Below are 20,990 nucleotides of genomic sequence, written 5' to 3'. Positions count from 1 at the left end.
GTTGTGTCCGTGGGAAACGGGCATCAGCCAGGCAACAGCCCCCACGGCTGGAAGCTGCTTCCCACCTTTTCCATCCTGCCATGGCAAAACCAAACTTCCCTCAGGGTAGTGTGTAAAGTGCAGGTGCTGCTGCTCCGAGCAGCAGTGGGTACAGTTGGAAGGCACAGCAGGAAGGATCACCATCACCTCTCTGAGAGGGAAGTGCCTTCCCTGTCCCAGCTGCACCAGCCACAGCAGCAGGGAGGGAGCAAAGCTGATTCTGGTCCATCTCACAGTCTTTACCTGCAAAGGTCACCCTGGCTGGTCCTGTGAGGCTGTGCCCTGTTCTCTTCTTCCCAAACTTAATCTATTCTGCACTGTACATAAACAAGTGAGAAGACAAAATAAAAAATGCTATCCTGTTTATTCTGTCATTTCTGCCACCACTGTCAGCCTTGAACATTTTGTATTTTTGTAAACATGGAATTCATTAGGGCATGCAACTGACTTGAGAAAAGTGATGGTAAAGCAGGGAGGTTTTTTGGAGAAAAATATAGAACCTTACCCCTTCTCTGAACACTGAGATGGGCATGGACCACATTCCCCATGCAGCAGAATTGTCAGCATCTTTCACCAAATTCCAAAAATGCCATTATACCCTGTGGCACATGCTGGCAGCTCCAGCAGTAGGTGAGAGACCTGTCTGCACCCTGGAGTACTTCCCTTGGGAAAGGGAAGACAGCAGAGTGGGTAGCTGGAATTGGAGGTGTGAACACAGCACTAAGGAGTAGTAGGGCTAAATGAAAGAAGCACTGTGCAGGAATGTATTGGGGGACCAGGAGCAGAAGATGGGCAGGAGAACAGAGGGTCCTGAGAGGGGGACAGTTTGAGAGGACACACATGCTGGAGCTCCCAAGGGCTCCTTTCTGCCTTTTACAAGTGCTGGCAATGAACTATGACTCTTGGCCCCAAGGTACAAAGAGTAACTATACTCATCATCCTTTTGCACTTCCATGTTGTGTAACTGACTTGTAAGTTATACGTACCTAAAAGTAGTTCAGTTCAGGCTGTTTCTTGATTTATATGAGAAGTCTGAGGTTACTGGTCTTGTACTTTCCTTTGGGGGACAGGGAGGGTGGTAGCACAATTCCTCTGGACCGTGCCGCTGTATTTATTTGAATAACAAAATGTACAATTCTGGATGGATGCCAGTTTTGTATTGGACATAGAAATGTATCTTAATAGCTTTTATTCATTCCTTTTCTGAAGGGAAGTAAAGCTTTATTTTTTTGGTTCAAGAAATCTGACACTAGTTGAGACACCACACATTTCTACAGAAGGCTGCAGCCTCTAGCAAACGGATGCATATTTATATGACAGGATATGCTCAGTAGCCCTGGGAAACCAAGAATTGAAATCAATAATTTCTAGTAAATCACAAACTGACATTGGCAGCATCCTAGTCTGGCTGAATATCTGTATCATCACAGACACTCTTCTTTAATAAACAGAACATACAATGTTTCATGCGTCGGTTTTGCATTTTCTTGGCAACTGCATAAAAGAATGATTTCTAAGCATGATCCAAGGGATCACTGACAAAGGAAAGAGGGTAACATTTGTTTCTGTGAGCTTTATGGGTTTAAATCTCTGGGCCAATTCTGCCATCAGGTAGTTTATGAATATTCATGTAAATTGTTTTGAGTTGAAGAATATGTAACTTTGCCATGTATCTGGCATGGAAAGAACACTTTGACAGTCATGAAATAGAGAATGTTTTAAAAAATAGCTTTAGCAAAGAGAGGACAGCTTTAGAAACTGAAGGGAAAATGAAGGAAAAATGTGTGTTTCCTGAGGACAGCAAAATTATGTGAACGTAGAAGCATGTTCTTATGCTTAGATACTTAAAGCAGTTTGGAATATCTTGTATCAGCTATGGTCAGATTCTGCCTCTCTGTTGATTTCTAGAGGAACTGAGGCAGATTTGTATATCCCTGATCACTGCACTTGTATGTGAACTGTGTGATCCAGCAGTGAAAAACAGCAAGGCTAGAATTATTGCTATTGTTTGTGTTATTACATATTCTGAGTGGTGTCTTACCTGCAGTTGGGTACAGGAGTCAAAGAAGTGTATCCTATTGCCTAGACCTATTGTTAACCTGGAAATTTGGCAAGTGATGCCTATCACTGTTTGCTCCTGATCCAATACCCCCATGTGCTTGGACCTGGCTCTGTGCCCATTTGGCTGCTGGAGCAATTGATAAATGAGACTACGCTGCTAAACATAATGCTTGGAGAAAAGGCATCTCCTGGGGAGAGACAGGGGCTCCTTTAAACAATGCCTGAGTGTTTGCAGGTACTTCAGCAAATGACAGCTTTTATTCTTAGATGTGACTGAGGCTGCAGGTGGAATGTGCAGCAGCCTCAGACCTGCCATCCAACACACCTGCAGCCTAGCACAGGGTTCATGCTCGCTGGGCAGAGCCAGCAGCAGCCACGCTGAGTGCCTACATCTCAGTTCAAGAGGGAAAATGTTTTATGCACAAGTCAAAAGTGGAGAAATGTCATTCATTATCAAACATTTCAATGTATTGTTGCTGACAATAGAGCTATTGAATATGATATTATGTTCATTTGTATCAGCTTCTGTGCTTTTAATGAAAAATCCTATTAACTGCAAGATGGTCAGAATTGAAATGTCTGTTAGTCTTCTACAAAAGCAGCTCATAGAATCACAGAATGGTTTGGGTCAGAAGGGACCTTTAAAGGTCATCTGGTGCAGACCCCCTGCACTGAGCAGGGACATCTTCCAACTACATCAGGTTGCTCAGAGCCCTGTCCGACCTGACCTTGAAAGTCTCCAGAGATGGGGCATCCCCCAACCCTCTGAGCAACCTGTCAGCATTTCACCACCCTGATCATCTGCGTGCTTCCCTCAGCACTTGGGTAATCCCTTCCATTCTGAGGCACTCCTACATAATGTTAGCATGTGCCTATGTGGATCTCTGAGCTATACAAATAATTGATTTCTGAGCTTAAAAATTAAGTTCAAAAGATATCAATTGGAAACAAGCTTTTGGCCACTAAGCAGACATTAACAACTTGATTTTAAGTGATACTGTAGGAGAAGACAGACACTTTATGCAATGTACTTTTCTGAAAATATGAAGAAGTTACTCACGGAGTTGTCATCTCTTAACACCTAACAGAGAGATTAGATTGGTATCTGTTTTTCCGTATAAAAGACAAAGTTGTAATTCACTTTAATTGATATAGTTTTCTAAAGTAGTTCATGTACCCACTGAAATGTTAGTATGGCCTTCCATCCTTTGATGATTTTACTTATATACTCTTCCATGGGAACTCAGGTAAATAATGACTTATGGAAGTTGAAGGACTTACAAAAAGTTGATCATACGTGTTCTTCTTTCATGTCCAGTGAAGACCATCCTGAAAACCTTTAATTAACTGCTTACAATCAAAAGTTTTTTCTTGAAGCTTATTTTTCTAAAAGTAATGTTTCTTTAAAAGAATTTAATTGCTACATTACCAATTATACACATATACATGTATTTTTATATATGACTTACAGAATTACTCAACGTAGCGAGCATTACGGAGTAAATTAAAATTGTTTATTGGTGCATTTTATCTATTTTTAGGTATTTTCCATATACTTCTAGCAGGGAAAAATCAAGTATTGATAGGACTGAAAAGAGAGAAACTGAAAGATGGTAGATGTAGATTAGATATTAAGAAGGATTTCTTTACTGTGAGTGTTGAGGCCCTGGCACAGGTTGCCCAGAGAAGCTGTGGATGCCCCATCCCTGGAAGTGTTCACAATGGGGTTGGATGGGGTCCTGAGCCATCTGGTCTGGTGGAACGTGTCCCTGTCCATGGCAGGGGATTGGAGGCAAATGGTCTTGAAGGTGTCTTCCAATCCAAACCACAGCATCAAAGAATGGTTTGATTCTATGAAAAAGGACATGCAATTACAAACATTCAGAAATTACCTGAGATGCTGTTTTACTCAACACAGTGTTAGTGATGCTGATAGTATTGTGACTTTCAGAAATGAACTGAAATTTTGCATGCATTAGCAATTTCATCCCTAGTTTATTACACTGTACTGGGGGGAAGTACCCGACGGACATGAGCCTTCCTGGTTCTGAGCATCAGCCAATTACAGACCTGGCTTTGCTTAAAAAGAAACTTGCTAAGAGGCTTGCACCACTACGTGCAATTTGTCCTACAACTGCTCAGTAAAAGTTTCTTTTCTATCTTCTGTAACATCAGCTTTTGCCTGTGGTCAGAGAGAAGATACCAAATGAGCTGGATTGCTGATCTGATCTAGCATAAGAAATGCAGTACTGACTAGTCCAACTGAAGGTTCATCTAGCCCAAGCTGTTGATTTCACCTGATTTCAGGTTGCAAATGTGCAAGTAGAAAGCGTCACGTGCTTGCCATCCATCTGGTTCTGAGGCACTGGCAAACTTGTGAATCCTTCAGTGAATCTGTGGTGAATCCTTGTGCTGCTCAGTTGCTGCTTCCCTTCAGTGTACAAGATGTGCTGTGGGGCAGTCCTTTCTGCTCTGACTTCTGTTATCCTTTCTGGTGTCAGGAACACCAGAGGCCAGCTGGAAGTCAGGCACAATTCTTCTGAGAGAACAGAGTCTCAGCATCATGGTTACCTGGAAGCTCAGTTTTAGCATCTTTAGTTCACACTAGCCTGGAAGATGCAAACCTTCTCTCTAGCTCTTGGCCATCTTGCATTAGCAGTGCCTGTTGCTGACACAACCCATCAAGGCTGTGTCTGAGTGCACAATCCTTTTGTTTGGTGAACACAAATTGGGGCTGTTATTTAGCATATTGCTGCTTTCCAGCCAACTGTTCTCCTTAGGTAGAAAGATACTGCTTTTTCCAACCCATGAGTAAAGGAAAAACATTGGTCTTGCTTGGGATATTTTTGGATTGTTATGTGTTATGGGTTTTGTTTTGGTTCAAGGCACTCTTCTTATCCTTTCGTTATTTTTCAGAAAAAATTATAATTTCTCAGCTCTCCTACTCTGACTTTTGAATAAGACATCTCCATGTGGAAAGGAATTATACTAGTTTTATAAAGGAACAAAGCAAACTATATTTTCTGTGGATAATTAAGATGCTAAATGAAATGTGACAAACTACTGTAAAATTGATAAATAATGTGATTAATCAGCCAGTCAGGCCCAGGTTTGATACCCAGTATTGGGAGAAGTATTTGAAGTACTAGAATATGTTTTGTCAAGCCTCATGGCCATAACAGCCTTGATGCCATTAGAATCACATCTTTTCTGCAGAATCCTACAAGTCCCTTTTTTCAAAATAGGACAGAAGCATAGCAGTAAGGTAGCCTGCAACATGCTTAGGGTAAGCCTAACCTGAGAAGATGAAATACTGCCCTGAGGAAGCCAGTGAAAGTTTTGTTATTGATTCTAGAGCAGCCAAGGATTCCCCCAGGTCAACTAGAGTAAATATGCCTAAAGAAAGGGCTCATCATTTAATCACCAAAGACCAAAATTGCAGCCCTGAAATCCCCTGCTTAGCCATTACCTATCACTGAAAATGAGTGATCTCTGCAAGGGGTTTGTTAAATGCTTGCACTGACTGAAATTGGGGTTTTGAGCATACCCAAAGCTGTCCTGCCACTGTTGAGTATCCCACACATACCATCCAGGCCAATCAGCCCAGTGCACCAGGTCTGGCAGCATGGGCACACTTGGCACTGAGCTACTGGAGTGACATCCAGAGCCTACACAGCTTAAGCCAGCAGGTTCAGAAGGAAAATATTACACAGTTCTGTCATGGACTAACTGCTAAAAGTGTCCTGATTTGATTTCCCTCTGAGAGCACACCCTACCTTACAGAGGAGAACACAAACCACTACCTGGCAAGCAGATGCCCTTGGCAACTAAAGGCAGCAGCATCATTCCTGCTGCAGAGCAGGCACACACAGGACTCCTATACCCTACCCACATCATCTTCCTTTTGGGGGAGGCCTTTGGTCTAGTTCTATGGAGCGAACAAAGCAAATGACAGTTCTTCAGAAGTATTGTCATCTGTCAGGAACTTCAAATCTTTGGCAAGAGTCAGAAATGACAAAACTTCTTGACAATAACTGGTATAGAAAAACTGACATGGACCCACTGTTCATCATCTGATCATGGTGTTGTCAGTAGGCCCAGCTACAGCGTGTGTGAATCCCTGGGTGCCCCACGTGATCCATACATATGTATTTTAGTTCAAAAATCTCCAGGGAGAAAGATGGGAGCCCTTACACACATATGTATCTTCAGGGGAGGGTTTCTGACACAGCACAGTGGCCACACAGTGGCACCTCCTTCCACGTGGAGCTTAATTCAAGCGTGATGAATGTGTATCTTCACTGAACCTGCTCATTTTAGGTGACTCCTGCTCAGCATGTTGGCTCTTTTAGATCCCATGCTGATGCCCTAATTCTGTGTTTGGGCCTCAGCACCTCAGGCAGGGTAGTAGATTTGGTCTGGGCAGCCCAGCAAACCCAACCATCAGATGTTGACAGACCTCCCCTTAGTCACTGAAACCTTTTGAGATCTGGCCCTCAGAGGCTGTAGAATTCAGGGTGTTTACACCCACAAAAGTTTGTTATTTTTGTGTTTCTTTTTTTTTTTTTTTAATTGACAAAACAGATCAAGGAAATTTTAAATAATATAAAAGGCAAGAGCACTAGAAAAGCAAAGCAGTAAGTTTCCAAACAATGCAAACTGAAATACCACAAATACTGCTCAGGGAAGTGGGCCCATTGTTGCAGTTGTCACAGGCAAGCCAGAGGCTTCAGCAAAGCTAAAAAGCAATGCTTCTCTGTTGATGAACTGTTATTGCGAATATTTATCAGCTCAGGGTACAAAGATGGGTTTGGAGGTTTATAAGTTTGCTGCAACTTGAAGGTGATTGCTGTCTAGAAAACTTTCAGGAAAGTGAGGTCAGATTCTGGCTCCACTTTTACGTATTTGGTTACAGTAAAGGAGTTGTATTCAAATAACTTTCTTCCTAATTTTACAGAGCATAATTTACTCATATCACTATTTCAGGAATGATCTTAGAAACTAGACATTTTATTACAAATGCTAGTAAGTCTTCCACACCTCATCCATTGAGTCAATGTACTGGGACAGAGTTTCTAGCATCTCCAGTTTATCAGGATAGGAGTGACAATTGTAGTGATTTAGCAAGGTAATAAAATGAAATTATACCAGCAATTATTTGTGGACCCAGTGTGCTCTCCTAGCTGCCTGCAGCTTGCTCTTCCCAGTTCTTTCTGCACAGTCCAAGAGGAGGTCTGAATACGTTCTCAGCTTTCAGTTGATGGTCTATCAAAATTAGTATTCAGAGGTTGCAGCTTGTAGCAAGCACATTTATAGTCATATGACAAGTGCGTGGCTTTGTGGGAGCTCGCTATTTGGAATTGTGTCTGTCTTCAAAAGACATGTACATAGCACAAAAGATGAAAATGAAAGAACTCTGCTGTTTCCTTCTTGCTAACCTGGGTTCACCTGGGCGAAATGAGTTTAACCCTTTTGTGTTAAGAGTGCTGAACATCCTATGCCATAAAGGGACAAGAAACTACCCTCTGTAAGAATAACTCAAACCTTTACACTTCATACTTTGGGCTCTCTTTTCAGTGATTTGAGCACTTTGATTTGGAAGGGGAAAAAAAAAATCTATTAATTGCCAGTAGCTTTCTGACCTATCTGACTTTGTACTAAATGAATTTGAAGCTCTACAAGGAAGGTGCTAAACATTCTAAGCAGCTTTTTGTGTGTTAAAATTTTGACCATAGGCTGGTTAATTTTCGCCTTCGTGCACGGAGAAAAAAATTAAATCCTTGGATCTGTGGGGTGTCCAATTTCTGTAGAGAAGAAAGTGTTACTTCCCCTTTAAGCCTGGCGCCGTTCGTGTGTGTGAGTGTGCGGGCTGTGTGTGTGAGTGTGTGTGTGTCTCCTCCTCTTTGAGTGACACAGCACTTAGATATGCCTATCAGTAACTTAAACCCCACAAACTCCACCTTCTAAGTGAGGAAGCTGTGGGTTGATGGAAATGTAGTGAGCAGATCGAGACAGACAGTGAATCATTAGCAAACTGCAACGCCAGGATGAACTTGTCTGGAACCTAAAAGGAGAAAACAGGCTGCGAGTCCTCTGCGGCGCTGGGTTTGCTCAATACAGCCAAAGTGGATCTAAAAGCCGGTTGATTCCCAGTCCAAGATGCTGCTGGTTTCCCAGCGGGTAGAAGCACCACGGATGGAGCCACATATTCCAGTAAGTAGCCTTTGAAATCGATACGGGCTGGGAAAGTAGGAGCTGGTTTAAAAGGACTTAAACACCCTCGGAACAGTTGCTCACCGGGCTCAGCACGGTCGCAGCCAGGCTGGAAAGTTTGCAGGGGCGGTTCAAGAAAGTGCCCACCTTGGGCTCGCTCTGCCCGCGGGTCCCGTGTGCCGGGGCCGCCGGAGGAAAGGGGACAGAAACTTGAGGGGGGAATTTCGCCCTCTGTTCTGGTCAGAGCTGAAGTCGGACCACGGAGAGGAGGGCAGGAGGGAGGGGGTCCGTGGGCTTTAAAATGGTGGTGAAGAAGGTGATTTGCGGTGCGGTCCCGGGCACGGCGGCGGGGCAGCCAGTGCGCGGCAGCGGGGGACGCTCCGTGGGTTTCCGTGTCATTGCTCGGGTGGTGACGCGCTGGGCTGCGGGCAGAGGCGCTGGATGCTGCGGGAAGAGGCGGTGGATGCTGTCGGGGGCGAGCGGGAGCGGGGACCCGCCGGTGCGCCCGGCACCGCCAGCCCGCGGGTTCTCGTGTCAGTGCGGCCGGGCCGGCTCAGCCATCGTCAGGGGATTTCCAGCTAAACTTGGATCAGACAGGCAGGGGAGGATAAACCCGTCATCGCCCGGGGACTCCGCCGGGAGGGTGTCACGCATGGAGGGGCTAGCGGTGGTCCCTCTAGTATCATTTTTTAAATAATTCCTGGTATTTGCGTTGGCAGCCGCGTGCCTGGCTATTTTGGGAACCTGAAGCGCTCGTTCGATAGGCAGGATTGTGAACAAAAGGCTCGTCCGAGCCCCGAAGGAGCCCTGGGTTGTTCTGACGGGAGCGTGGAGCGCGGCGCTGAGCCCGAGCTGCGGGAGCGCGTGTGCGGGAACAGCCCCGAGCGCGGGCGCTGCTGCCGCCGCTCGCCGCCGGACCGTCCGTGCGCTCGGAACAGAACGCGTGAACAAAACGCGTGCTGACTCACGCTTTAAACTGTTTTGGTTTCTGATGCTGTGGTTAAGATCGGGGCTCAGAGCAATGGCAGGGTAAACACGGCGCTCGCTGGCTCGGTCCCACGTCCCCCCCCCCAAGGCAGGGGCTGCCCCTCTCCCCCGTCAATAGCCGGTCCCTCCTCCCGGTCCCTCCTCCGCCGCCTCTCCCGGCCTGTTGCTCGGCCCGGAGGAGCGCCGGTGCCGGGGGCACCGCGGCTTTTGTTCGTCTTTGGCTGGAGGGGGGTTGTCGCCAGGGTGACTCGGAGGGATCCCGGGGAGAACGGCCGTTTCTGGGAAGAAAACGGGCTTTGATTTCCTTTCACACCGCCCCCCCTCCGGCCTCCCCCCGGAACAATAAATTAAAAGGCCGCTTTTGTTTTCCACGGTGCTCCCGGCGGGGGGGCGGCGGAGCCCGGGGCCGGGGAGCGGGGCGGGAGGCGCCGCGGAGCCGCGGCCTGGCGCGATCGGGCGGGCCGGTCCCCGGTGCGGCGTGCGGGGGACGCGCGGCCGTCTCGTCTCGCCTCGCCTCGTCCCGTCGGAAGCCGCTGAACGCTGCGAGCACCGGCCGCTTGCGAGCAGCCTCCTGGAAGAGCCTTCCTCCGCCGCCGCCTCCTCGGGCAGCGAGGGCACCCCGCGGTGCCTCCCCCGCCCCACAGCGGGGGGATTAACTGCGTCTGGCCCCTTCCGCGGGCCGGGGGCGGAGGCGCCGGGCTCCCCCCCCCGCCGCCGTGCGGCCGCCTCGGCTGGGGCGGAGGGCGGGCTGTGGGAGCGCCGTGAGGGCGGAACGCTGCCCCGGTTATATAACGCGAGTCTTCCCCTACTTAGCCCCGTAATCCCCGGGTAATGCCTAATGCCGGTGCCCCGGGGGGCTGCGGGGCAGGGGGCGGCTGCTGCTCCCGGAGCTCCCCCTCTGGGGACGAGCTGATGGGGAAATAAAGCTGCCGATGTGCAAGATGGACCATATGGTGCCTCCGGGAGACAGGGAGCCGGAACGGCCTTGAACCCGCCGGTCCGGGCAGCTGGGTGCTGCCTCCCCCGGCGCAGCGGCATCCCCGGGCCGGCGGGGCCCCGGCGCCCCCAGAACGGGCTGCCCGGGACGAGCCCTCCCGCTCCCGGGGCGGAGCTGCAGCCGGGAGAGCCGCGGCGGCGGAAGGCGCTGATAGTGCCCGGGGGAAGCCTCGCCCCGGGGAGGGGGGAAGCCCCCACGCACGGAGGGGCTTTTCCCCGCAGCCGCGCTCGCCCGGTGCAAGGCAGCGAGAGCAGTTTGAGTAAGTTACACGCGAGCACCTAAAAAAGCAGCGATCTAGTGCTGGCACTGCCCATTTTCAGTCCTCTCTCCTTGCCATATGTTTAGAAGGGAGAAAAAAAAATGCACTTTGGGAAGGATGCTCTCAGCTGAAGGAGGAGGTGGGCTGGGGGGCGAGGTACAAGGAAATTCCATGTTAGGAAAGCATTAGCAAGGGGTGACTTCTAATGTTTTCCTGCGACTGACGTTGACAGTGACACACATGTGTGGGTTGATATTGGAACGTCACAGAGTTTTTAAACTCAACCAGGAAATAGTCTGTTGCTCAGGGATAAAAAACAAATAGTCTGTACTGTAAGGCAGGTAACATGCAGTTAACAGCCCTCGAGTGAGTGAAAAGCTGTTCAATGTTCACAATTGAGCAGCTCAAATTCAATCCAGCTTTTTATTTTCTGAGGGCTTTTTTTCTCTTTTTTACATGTGGTTTTTTCAACTCTATTTTTATTCCTTTTAAGTAATACTTCAAAATCAGAAAAGCACATATTGACAGGGCTTTGCTTTTGGCCCCTTGTAACTAAGTATTTTGAACTGTAAAGTGTCTTGGATTTTTTTAAAGCTGAGGTAGTTGTTAGAGGGTTTGGAGAGGGATTAGTAATTAAAGGAGGCAGTTATATTTTTAAAAATTTTTGTATGACTTCCCCTTAACACAGGTAGGAGTGTTTAATAAATGCAATGGTTTTTACTGACCCCCGTTGTAAATGTTACAGTGTGGTAGCATTTGGAGATTTAAAACAGGATTAGGAAGCTATTGTGCTAGATGGTTTCTGAATATGCAGGAAGATTTACTCGAAGAGTTCATGATCCCAGGTGTCAGGATGATACTCTTGCCCTGACTTAAGAGGTCACTAACCTGCCTGGGTGTGACAGTAGGACAAGAACTGACCCAATAATGGGCTTCATGAGAGAAACAAAAGTTAGGGAGGCAGAAGGAAACACAAGGGCAAGAATAACAGTAAGAAAAAACCCTAAGTTGTCTTGTGGGTTAAGTACAGTGCAACTCACTAGTTCCCTGTAATTTAATCAATAATTCCAATTAAAATTGCAATAATCAATAATTACAATTACATAGAACAATAAATGTTCTATGTTACTTGCTATTCTGATAAAAATCGCCTTAAAATAACTTCTATGAGTACATAGCCATGGGAAAGTGAAGTAAATTTTGTAGAAGCTGTGACAAATGGGTTTATCCAAACTGGGGGATGGAGTAGTAGAAGGTTGAGCTCCTGAAATAGGGAGAGGGGCAGAATCCCCAGGTTCTCATTGTTCCCTGCTGCTGGCTGTGTCAGCGTTTTTCAGCGTTTAGGCGAAGGTGACTATAAGTTACGATTCATTAGTAATTGGTATGGTCTCCAAATAAAGATAGCTAAATCAGTTTAAATGGTGCTGGCACCTCTCCAAGGAGTCCTCTTTATATCTGACACATTTGCTGCAAACTTCTTTGAGGAACAATTAATATTGTACACTGCTATATCATCCTCTGTGGGAAGAGCAGTGATGTAACTCGCTATGAAGGCTTTCTACCTGATGTTCCAGTTTGACTTGCAATGTTTAAAAAAAACCCCAAAACCAGCATTTTGAACTGAAGGAAGCAGAAGACACACCAAGGCTTTGTGTTGAACTGTTTTATATCAATATTGATTTTTAAGGGGGTTTGTGTTATAAAGAGGGAGCTTTTATCCCCCTGAGCTCTTTGGCAATTATCTTCCTGCCATAAATGTTGATACGCACATAATGGATGTAACTAAAAAATCTCCTTATCCCAGCAGAAAAGGCTGACTGTTTGTTGGAGCAGAGAGAATGCTGAGAGTGTGAATAGACAAACCCATATGTCGCTGGTGAGAGAGATAAATGATGGACGAACAGGAGTTGGTTACTATGGATCAGCACAATAAACCAATTCCCATCATACACCTCTCTTAATAATATACCAGTCTCAATGCCATTGATGGGTAACCTAGGTAGCACCAGTCAACTGTAAGTTTTTCAACTGTTCTTTTCTACATATCAAAGAACAGTTGGGACATTTCTAATTTTTTCAGATGTTGAGTGCTAAAATTACACAGAACTTCCTTCCTTGCCAGTAGTTTTCAAGAGGAACTTTAGAGCACAGCTGTAAAATGCCGAATGTGCGTAATACCACTGTGTGTTTGTAGTAAGTTTTGTGTTGTGCACCCGTAAAAGGGGTACCCTTGAAAAGGCAATCGCTGAAAAAATACTTGATGAAACTGCTTGGGTGTATAGTGCTGCCCTCATTAGGGTTATTTCAGGATTGGACTGGCTTTTGGAAGATACTGGAATATTGTTTGAAGTGAAAATAGAAATAGAAAAAGGCTATTTAATTTTTAAAAACAGCCCTGTAGAACAGGCAGTGATCAGTACCATGATCTTAACTTTCTGTAACCCGTTTCAGGACTGCCAGCAGCTGAAGGGAAACTTTGCAAAACAGTCTGTACTTGTATCACAGTCTCCTTCCCTTGTTCTGTACTATCACTGCTAGTACTTAGCACAGAAAATTGAAGTCTTTGTCATTTAGAGGTTTCACTTTATGTCCTTGTCTTCTGGAGGATAGTTCTCATTGCAGTTGCTACAGACTGGCCTGTTAGCTCAGTTCACAATGGAAGTATGTCTCAGGGTGACAGCATAAGCAGGGCTTGTGGCTTTTAGGATGTGACTCCGTGGTTTCAGAAGTCGCCAGTTACACTACCAGAGAGCAGTGCAGTCAGAGTGGGATAACTTGCAAATGACTTGGAAGGAGTACTTATTCCTCTTGGGAGCCCTTCTCGCTGGTAATATTTTTCATTTCATTAAATAGAGGAAAAAGTATTACTAAGTCATTACTTTCCTTTAAGAAGAGAATACTTACTTTGTGCAGCATTTACTTGCCAAGTTGTAGTAGGTCTTTCAGAGCTGTTACCCTTGGTGTGCGCCCTGGGTTAACTGCAAGCTGTTCATTGGGCTGGGTGGTAGGAGAGTACACCCAGTTTTCTCCTGCCAGGGCCCAGCCTAGCAGTCCTTTTCCATTTTGTAGTGGATGAGGCTCAGATTTGATCCAAGAATTATGGGCTCAAGGATCAGGCCCTTCACTGCGGACAGGGAATTGTTCTGTGCCTCTACCCTGCTCATTCTCGCCTGATGGGGGAAGCTTCCACTTAGCAAGGCAGGGCTCAGTGTACTATCTCTGATGGACGAGTTTTACCTGGCTCTTTGCTCCTGTGGAGAACCTGTTGTGCCCAAAGGGAAGAGCAGAGGAAAGAGCTGTGGGTTTCCTTCCTCCCCTTCCTACCCACTAGCCAGCTGGACTGGCTGGAGGACACTTGCTGTGCCCCAGGAGTGTGTGGCTGGAGGCTGTATCCGTGGGGCCGGTGGAGTCCGTGGGGCCCAGGCATGGGAGATGCAGCAGGATGCAGGATTTCATATGGCCCTTGGCTCAGAGCTGCCTCGTGGCTACAATGAGCCTTTGATAAGCACTGACCTGATTAAAGGGCTGCTGCTCACGAGAGGCTGGGGTGCACCCTGGGCCTCTGGCAGGGGCTGCCGGGCTGCCCAGGATTCCTCTTTGGGAATGGGTGGCCAGACTGAGGAGGGGCAGGCCAGAATTCACTGGAGTGTTCTGTCCAGGGGAAGGTGTCATATTGTGACTTGTTGAGAGCCACGGTGCTTTTCCCTGAAGGGACTGTGCAGTTTTATTGATAAAGGAGTGTTACATAAGTACCCCATCAGGCATGTCCTGATTTGTTAATAATTGATGATCTGGGTAGTACAGAAATGCTGCTGGTGTTAAAGCACTTCCACATAGATCTGCAATCTCTGCAGGCTCCCTGCTTGACTTTTACTTTAATTGTAATACAGGCATTTTGCTTTTTTCCCATTTGGTTTTGGAGTTATTTTTATTTTCTTGGTGATCGCGCTGCAGGTGTCTGTCGTGCTTTCCCATTTGGTCAGGGCCAGCTGGGGACTCAGCCTGGTGCAGGCAGGATGGAGGTTCCCTCTGCAGGGCCAGGTGTTACCTGTGGGGGTGCTTCACTCCACGTCAGGCAATCTCTTGAGTGGCAGCAGCATCAGCCCAGGGAGAATCCTGTTCCTTGCACCTTCCACCTTTGGAGGGAAGGTGTTTGGTGGGAATGGAGGCAGTGGTGCCTCTGCAATTCCTGCACCAGGATTTGCCAGCACAGGAGCCAAGATGCTTCTCGCACAGCACTGAACAGGTGCCCTTCAGTTACCCCCCTGTTGATAACAGGCTGTGTTTGCATGGATTTAAAACCTGGCTACTTTCATGTGCCACAGCTAGAGAGATTGGGAAAAACATTCACCTCTGCTGACACACATACAAAAGAAATACTTACTGGGTATCATCACCATCATGATCTGGCTGCCTCTTTCTTCTTGTAGGATTTTTCTTTTCTGTGTAAGTTTCTTTTTCTCTAGAATTAAGTACCTCAAAACTCCGAGCAGATTTGGGAGTTACGCCTACCCCAGACCTACCTATTTATTGCTTTCAGAGTAACCCAGTAATTCAGAGTAACCAGTAATTCAGCACATTTACTCTGTTGAGGGCAATGAAACCCATTACCTGCATTAAAATCCGAAGCAGCAAGGTAACTTTCTAGTTATGTTGTGAAATATAATGCCATTGTTCACTTTTATTAATGTCTCGAGGTAGATTACACGGTGGTTAGGAGCCTGTTCTGCTGGGCAAAAGACTGTCTGTAATTTCAAGTGGTTGATCCTGATCAGGCAGTTGGAGCGGCTGCAGCAACAATCCCTTGGAGCTCTAAATCACATTTGTCACAAGATCTGCCTGGTAGTATTGGCTGCTCCAAGACTTACACCGACTTCTCAGCATTCCATCCCTTTGGTTGGATCACAGCAGTGAGGGACTTGCCAATCTTCCCTGTTCTTTGTGCCTAATTCTGAAAGACTGGCAGGCTTTATGCTCTGTTTTCTGAAGAGGGCCCAGCTTTACTAAGCTGCCTGTCTGTCAGGGATTAATTTAACCTCTAATTACTACATTTTCTTCACAGTTTGCTGCACATGAGCGTGTTGTAACAAAAGCACAAAGAAGTATGTCATTTTATTTAGCCACTACTCTGAAATTAATTTAGGGGGTACAGAGTCAGATCTGACACACTTGGTGTTAAAATAATTGTGCTGGCATTAGAATTAAAGTACATAATCTTGTTGTTTCTAATGATACAACAGTACTAGTGTAAATAGTGTTGTTAACTCGTTAGTTATAGCCACAGTAATAGAAGTGATATGTACTTACAGAGAAACATTGAAATAAGCATCTCAGCAAAAGTTTCCCCCAAATAATTCATGGTTTCCGCAAAATAGTGGCATGGTTTCTGCTTGATTCCCATCTGACATTTTGGGTTAGGATTACATATCCAAGTGTAGTTTGTTGTTTTTTCTCAAAAGGTCTGCCAAATTGCAGTAAACAAACATTTATGATGGCTTGGGCTTCTTCCAACCTGGATAATGATTTTTGATTTTTGGGGTTTTTTTAACATGCGGCATCATGGGAACAGTACAAAAGGCCGTATGTCCTCTTGTCCCTGCTCACAGTGACATCAGCAGTGCCACAGTTCACACTGAGAGCAGCCTGCTGTCTTGAAGGAAGAGAGTGAGTCTGCTCCTGTTACGAAACATGGCATGACTTTCTTCTTTTCCAGTTCTGTAATATTTGCAACAAAGGTGTCAGTTGCTGTTGTTTTGTTTTTTTTTCTTTTGGGTGGGTTAGGCCTGGGAAATGCAAGCTATCTCCAGTTTAAGGAAATGTAGCTAAAATGTAGCTAAAGGTTATTGGTGGTACATCAGAAATGTGCAATAGGGGTCTTGTCATCCAGCACCGTGTTCATCAACTCTGAGCCAGGCTTGTTAAAAATGTAATTTTAACTTTGAAAATGTAATTTCTCATGTAAGGTTGGATTTTAAAAATCATTGGTTATGTACTAATAGTTTATTTCAAATGGAAACAAAGATTGGTTGTATTTTTTTTGTGTCATTTTTTTGTGTCATTTTTTTTTGTGGCATTTCAGTTAGAAAGCATGGGCCCAACTCAGTAATTCTCCTTCAGTAAAAACTGTAGGTGTATTTGATGGGAAGCTTCCCCTAAAGATTCCCCAAGGTCAGGTAGGACACAGTTACAGAGTCACATCTTGTATTTCCTTTCTCAAAAGGAGAATTAATGTGGCATCATTATCCAGGCTTGTGACAACAGTGACACAGGATTGCCAAAAAGACTAATGGAAGGACAGTGATGATTGATTCCCTTTACAGCAGTAGATCAGATTATTTCTCTGAATTCTTTCTTCAGTTCTCTCAATTCCCAAACTGTAACCAGTTACTGTAGTTATTTACTCTAATTACTTCCAATCTACAAGTAAATCGAACATGAATTAAGATCGACTGATGTGAGGGACGGGGTGGTTCCGTGAGCTGACAGTCAGGTTTGGAGATGCTCTCACTGGTCAGAAGTTCAGAATGGTTTGAAAGCTCTGTGGAGCAAGTGGGATTTTTGTGGATATCAGTTTTCATATAACAAGCCAAGGCTGAGTAATGCTTATTCTAATTTCAAAGTTGCCCACATTTTTTTTCCAAAGGGCCTGAATATCTGTATATATGCATTGCTGGAGGCAACTTTAGGAGTAAATAGTTCCTAGGTTCTTACTTGTCCATTGTAAAATGGGAATGATGGTGCTTTACCTTTACCTTCACACTAAGTATCCTTAACTATTTAAATAAATCATCAGTGCTTTTTACCAGCTGAGGTCTTTAGGGTTCTTTCAAATTGTTGGAAATTATATTCAAAATAAAGGTAGGTATATCCTACTGGAAAACCCCCTCACTGAAAAACAGTTTTATTTCTTTGCTTTGGCTGTAATGCCAACTTAGGATTTTTTTTATTCCCCCCCCCCCCCCCCCCGATATGACATTATAGTATCTTTCTTTTTGCTGAAACTTCAGAATTTCATGTAGGGGTAAATAAAATATTTAAAGACAAAAATGACATCTACCCTCAGGCATGTATTTTAACGTTTCACTCTGTCATGGGTCTTCATGGATTTAAGTTTTCAGCAATAGTAGAAAAGTCAATATTTTACAAAGACATTTGTAAAAGTTCCAAACACACCAGTAGCTTTGTCCCCAAGCATTAGAATGTAAACATTCACATTAATTTAAGAATAATTATGTATCATTCATTTTTTTGTGGTTATCAGCATGGATACAGAGTATAATTTCACTTTGCTTGGACTAGTTACTTAAAATCTTACTAGGATTTTCACAAATCCAAGTTTATGTAAGGAAATAATTTCTGAATGTATCTGATACTTCAGTAACCCAGTGGATCTTGCTGATGGTCAGGTACTTTTAAGGACCTCACTTTTTCTCTTACCTTAACTTACTTATTTTCTTAATTGTGTTGATTTAAATAAATTCACAGAGAGAAAAACTCAGGTTTACACAATCTGCTAGTCAGAAATACAGGCAAAAGGTTTTGATCTCTGACTGTCAAATGGTGACTCATTAAAAAGGAATTTTTGTTCCTCCCTTTTCAAAGGGTTACTCACTACCAAGCAGTAAGTATCTAGTTTTGATGCTACTGCATTGAAATGCCTGACATTGTTGGTATATTAAGTCCAAAGCCTGTAAGACTGTTTGTTCACAGGCTTCATGGGTTTTTTGTTTGTTTTTCTCGATTAAAGAAACCCATTGGGGGATTTTCTTCAAGCTTTACCCTGTCAATTTGAGTACAGACTTTGTTTAGATTTTAATAACAGAGGACCCTGTCCATACTTTAAGCAGTGGATCATTCAAATTATTTTTAAAAACACATGACCAAGCAAGCAGTAATTTCTTTCTAATTTTGCATTGAGTAACATTAGACAAGGACATTGGAATTCATCTAAATCAAAAAAATTTTCTTTGTCTTCCACATCAAGGGTTGTGTGCCAAGCATTTTTTAATACTGCATAGCGTAAAGATGAAAATAAATTGTACTGAAGAGAGACAGACAAAATCCAGCCCAAGGCATGCCCTTTTTCTCCATTTCCATATTAATCTTGACTCTCTGAGCCATTTCTTTTGTTTTCCTGTTCTTACCTATTCTACACATTTGATGGAAGGGCACAAAGGCATGTTTGAATCTTCCATCTCATCTCCTCTTCTTAGGTATGAATTTGTTGGTTTGAATTTACATAGCATTGGAAAGATGTTTTCTTGGTTGCAGCAACACTTGTGTTTGACTTGAAGCAGAGCGAGAGTGCATTTGGGCTTTTCAGTACTTATGAGACGTGAATCTTGGTCCCTGATCCCAGGAGGTAGATCAGACTTAATTTCAAGTGAAAGTCCTGCGTCTGCAAATAACTTCCCATGTCAGTTAAAGTTCAATATTCTTGAATTCCAGAAATGTAGATGAGTCAAATCTGAAGTTTAGGGCAAGTGTGAAGGATGTAAGAGAAAATGTAGCTGTTTCTTCTGACGGCGCTCTCCCCTCCCCTTCAGGGCTCCCGCAGTCTGTCAGCTGTAACAGAGTGATTTGATTACTTTGTAGTGTTAAGCTAAAAGAATAAATCTGAGAGCCTTGGGAATGGGGAGCCAATCCAACAATCAAAACCAAACAAGTTAATAAACGTGAAGCGTTTCTGCTCGCTGCTGCTGTAGAAATGTTGGTTCTAGAAATGCTTGGGGCAGCCGTGGCCATGGCCCAGTCAATTAGTGTAAGTACATCCCCTGTGCACACCACCATTAGCTGCATGCTGGGGGCTCAGCTCCCTGTTTTGAAGGAGAAGTGTGTTTTTTCTGCTGTTTGTAAATTATGAAGGTGTTGAATGTCTCAGGATAAACTGTTCGTTGCTCACCACCTCGTTTCCCATTCTCTCTTCATACCTAGAAAAAGCTTGACTTAGGCCACCCGAATTGCCCTTTCTTTAAAATCATTTTGGCCTTACACATTATCTATGAATTTCTATTTTCCCCTTGTCAGTTCTTCTCTTCCCCAGCCCAGCATCCCACAAACTAGCCAGAAATAGAGCATTTCAGTGACTGTCCACAGAGGTGGTTTGAAATCCAAATGACGCCCTCAGACTGGTTTCTGGTGCCCACATGCCAGGCAGAGTCATTTGGAAGACAGTGTACATAGAAATACTGTGAGCTACAGCAGCAGTGTCAAGTGTTGTTGAGTAAGAAAACCCGTACTACTTGTCTGCATGGAACTGACTGTGGATGTGGGTACTTCTGCAGATAAAACCTGGATTACTTACAAAGAGCCTTATGCTAGCCTGCAGCTTTAATTTTATCATATCTAAGAATGGCAGTAATGGCAAACTAGCCAGGAAATGACCAATTCTGGCTGCCCACAAGACCTCCCTGTGGAGCATCTACGTGTATGTTATTTCAGGGTATTCAGTGGCCAGCTAGTCCAGCAAACATCTATTTGTTGGTGTTCATGCCTGGAACAGAAACAGGTACAGCCCTTTGTGCAAGAATGGCAGAAAATGTGCCACTGAGTGCTTTGCCATCTGCTTCTCAAACTGTAGCGAAGCAAACTGTTAAACTTTGCATGGAGCTTAGGGCTTGATTAACTTCAATTACCATCCTGTGGTACATGTTTGCAATGCCGAGGGGATTAGGTGGCATGTATTTTCAAGAAATACACGTTCATTATTCAGAAGGGTTATGCAATAACATCCAGTGGTCATTTCCTTTTGGAGCATAGCTGTGTTGGTGGTGCAGCTTGTTTGTTTGTGCATTCATCCTGCTGGATCCCGGCGAGCAGACGGACCGGCACTGCCAGCACCAGCGGAGCCGCTCTGCGGCACCGGCCGCGCGGGCTGGGGCTGCTGCAGCCACACATGGAGAACCCGAGACCTTGAGGTGAAGAGGTCCAAAGTACAAGGAGGCAATGGTAGGGGAGAGAGAGCTGGGATGGGCTGGGACCAAAGGGAGGGCAAAGCCAAGGAGACAGGAGAGCTAAGGAAACTGGGCAGGTATCTGGGAGATGATGGAGGCGCAGCAGGTCCAGAACTGCCTCAATAAGGCTGGAATCTCTCATGTGCCTGGTCCACAAGGTCCAGCATCTCCTACAACTTCCAGTCAATCAGTAAGTGCTTCCTGTGTGCAAACTTGTTCTGTGCTCCTTGGGCACTGACTTCCAGGCACTGCTTTTCTTTATTTCTGTTGTCTCTTTTAAGTTTGCAACCCTAGTTTTTCCCTTGTACTCTTCATTTCATGCCTTTGTTGTGGTTGCTCTGCTCCTGGAATCTCACCTGGTGTCGCCTCTCCAGAGGCAGGCCGAGCTGTGGCAGGGAGCAGCACTCCCTGAGATCACAGGCATGGCTTGGTTAGGTTTGTTTTGTCGGAAGGATTTTTATTTGGGTGAGCACAGTGCTGG

The 20,990-nt window shown here is 45.1% G+C and overlaps 1 protein-coding gene across 1 annotated transcript in view; it reads left to right on the top strand.

Moving 5' to 3' along the window:
• Positions 1–6,717: 6,717 nt before the first annotated feature.
• MAMLD1 (mastermind like domain containing 1) overlaps positions 6,718–20,990 on the top strand; it is an 83,613-nt gene continuing 69,340 nt past the window's right edge. Inside the window, exon 1 of the mRNA XM_038122840.1 lies at positions 6,718–8,313. Within this exon, the coding sequence (XP_037978768.1) occupies positions 8,260–8,313 (54 nt within the window). The 5' untranslated portion in view covers positions 6,718–8,259. The remainder of the gene's footprint in view (positions 8,314–20,990) is intronic.

Source organism: Motacilla alba, chromosome 4A, assembly GCF_015832195.1.
Source record: "Motacilla alba alba isolate MOTALB_02 chromosome 4A, Motacilla_alba_V1.0_pri, whole genome shotgun sequence".
Taxonomy (NCBI): Eukaryota; Metazoa; Chordata; class Aves; order Passeriformes; family Motacillidae; genus Motacilla; species Motacilla alba.
This window is presented reverse-complemented; position numbering and strand designations above follow the sequence as displayed.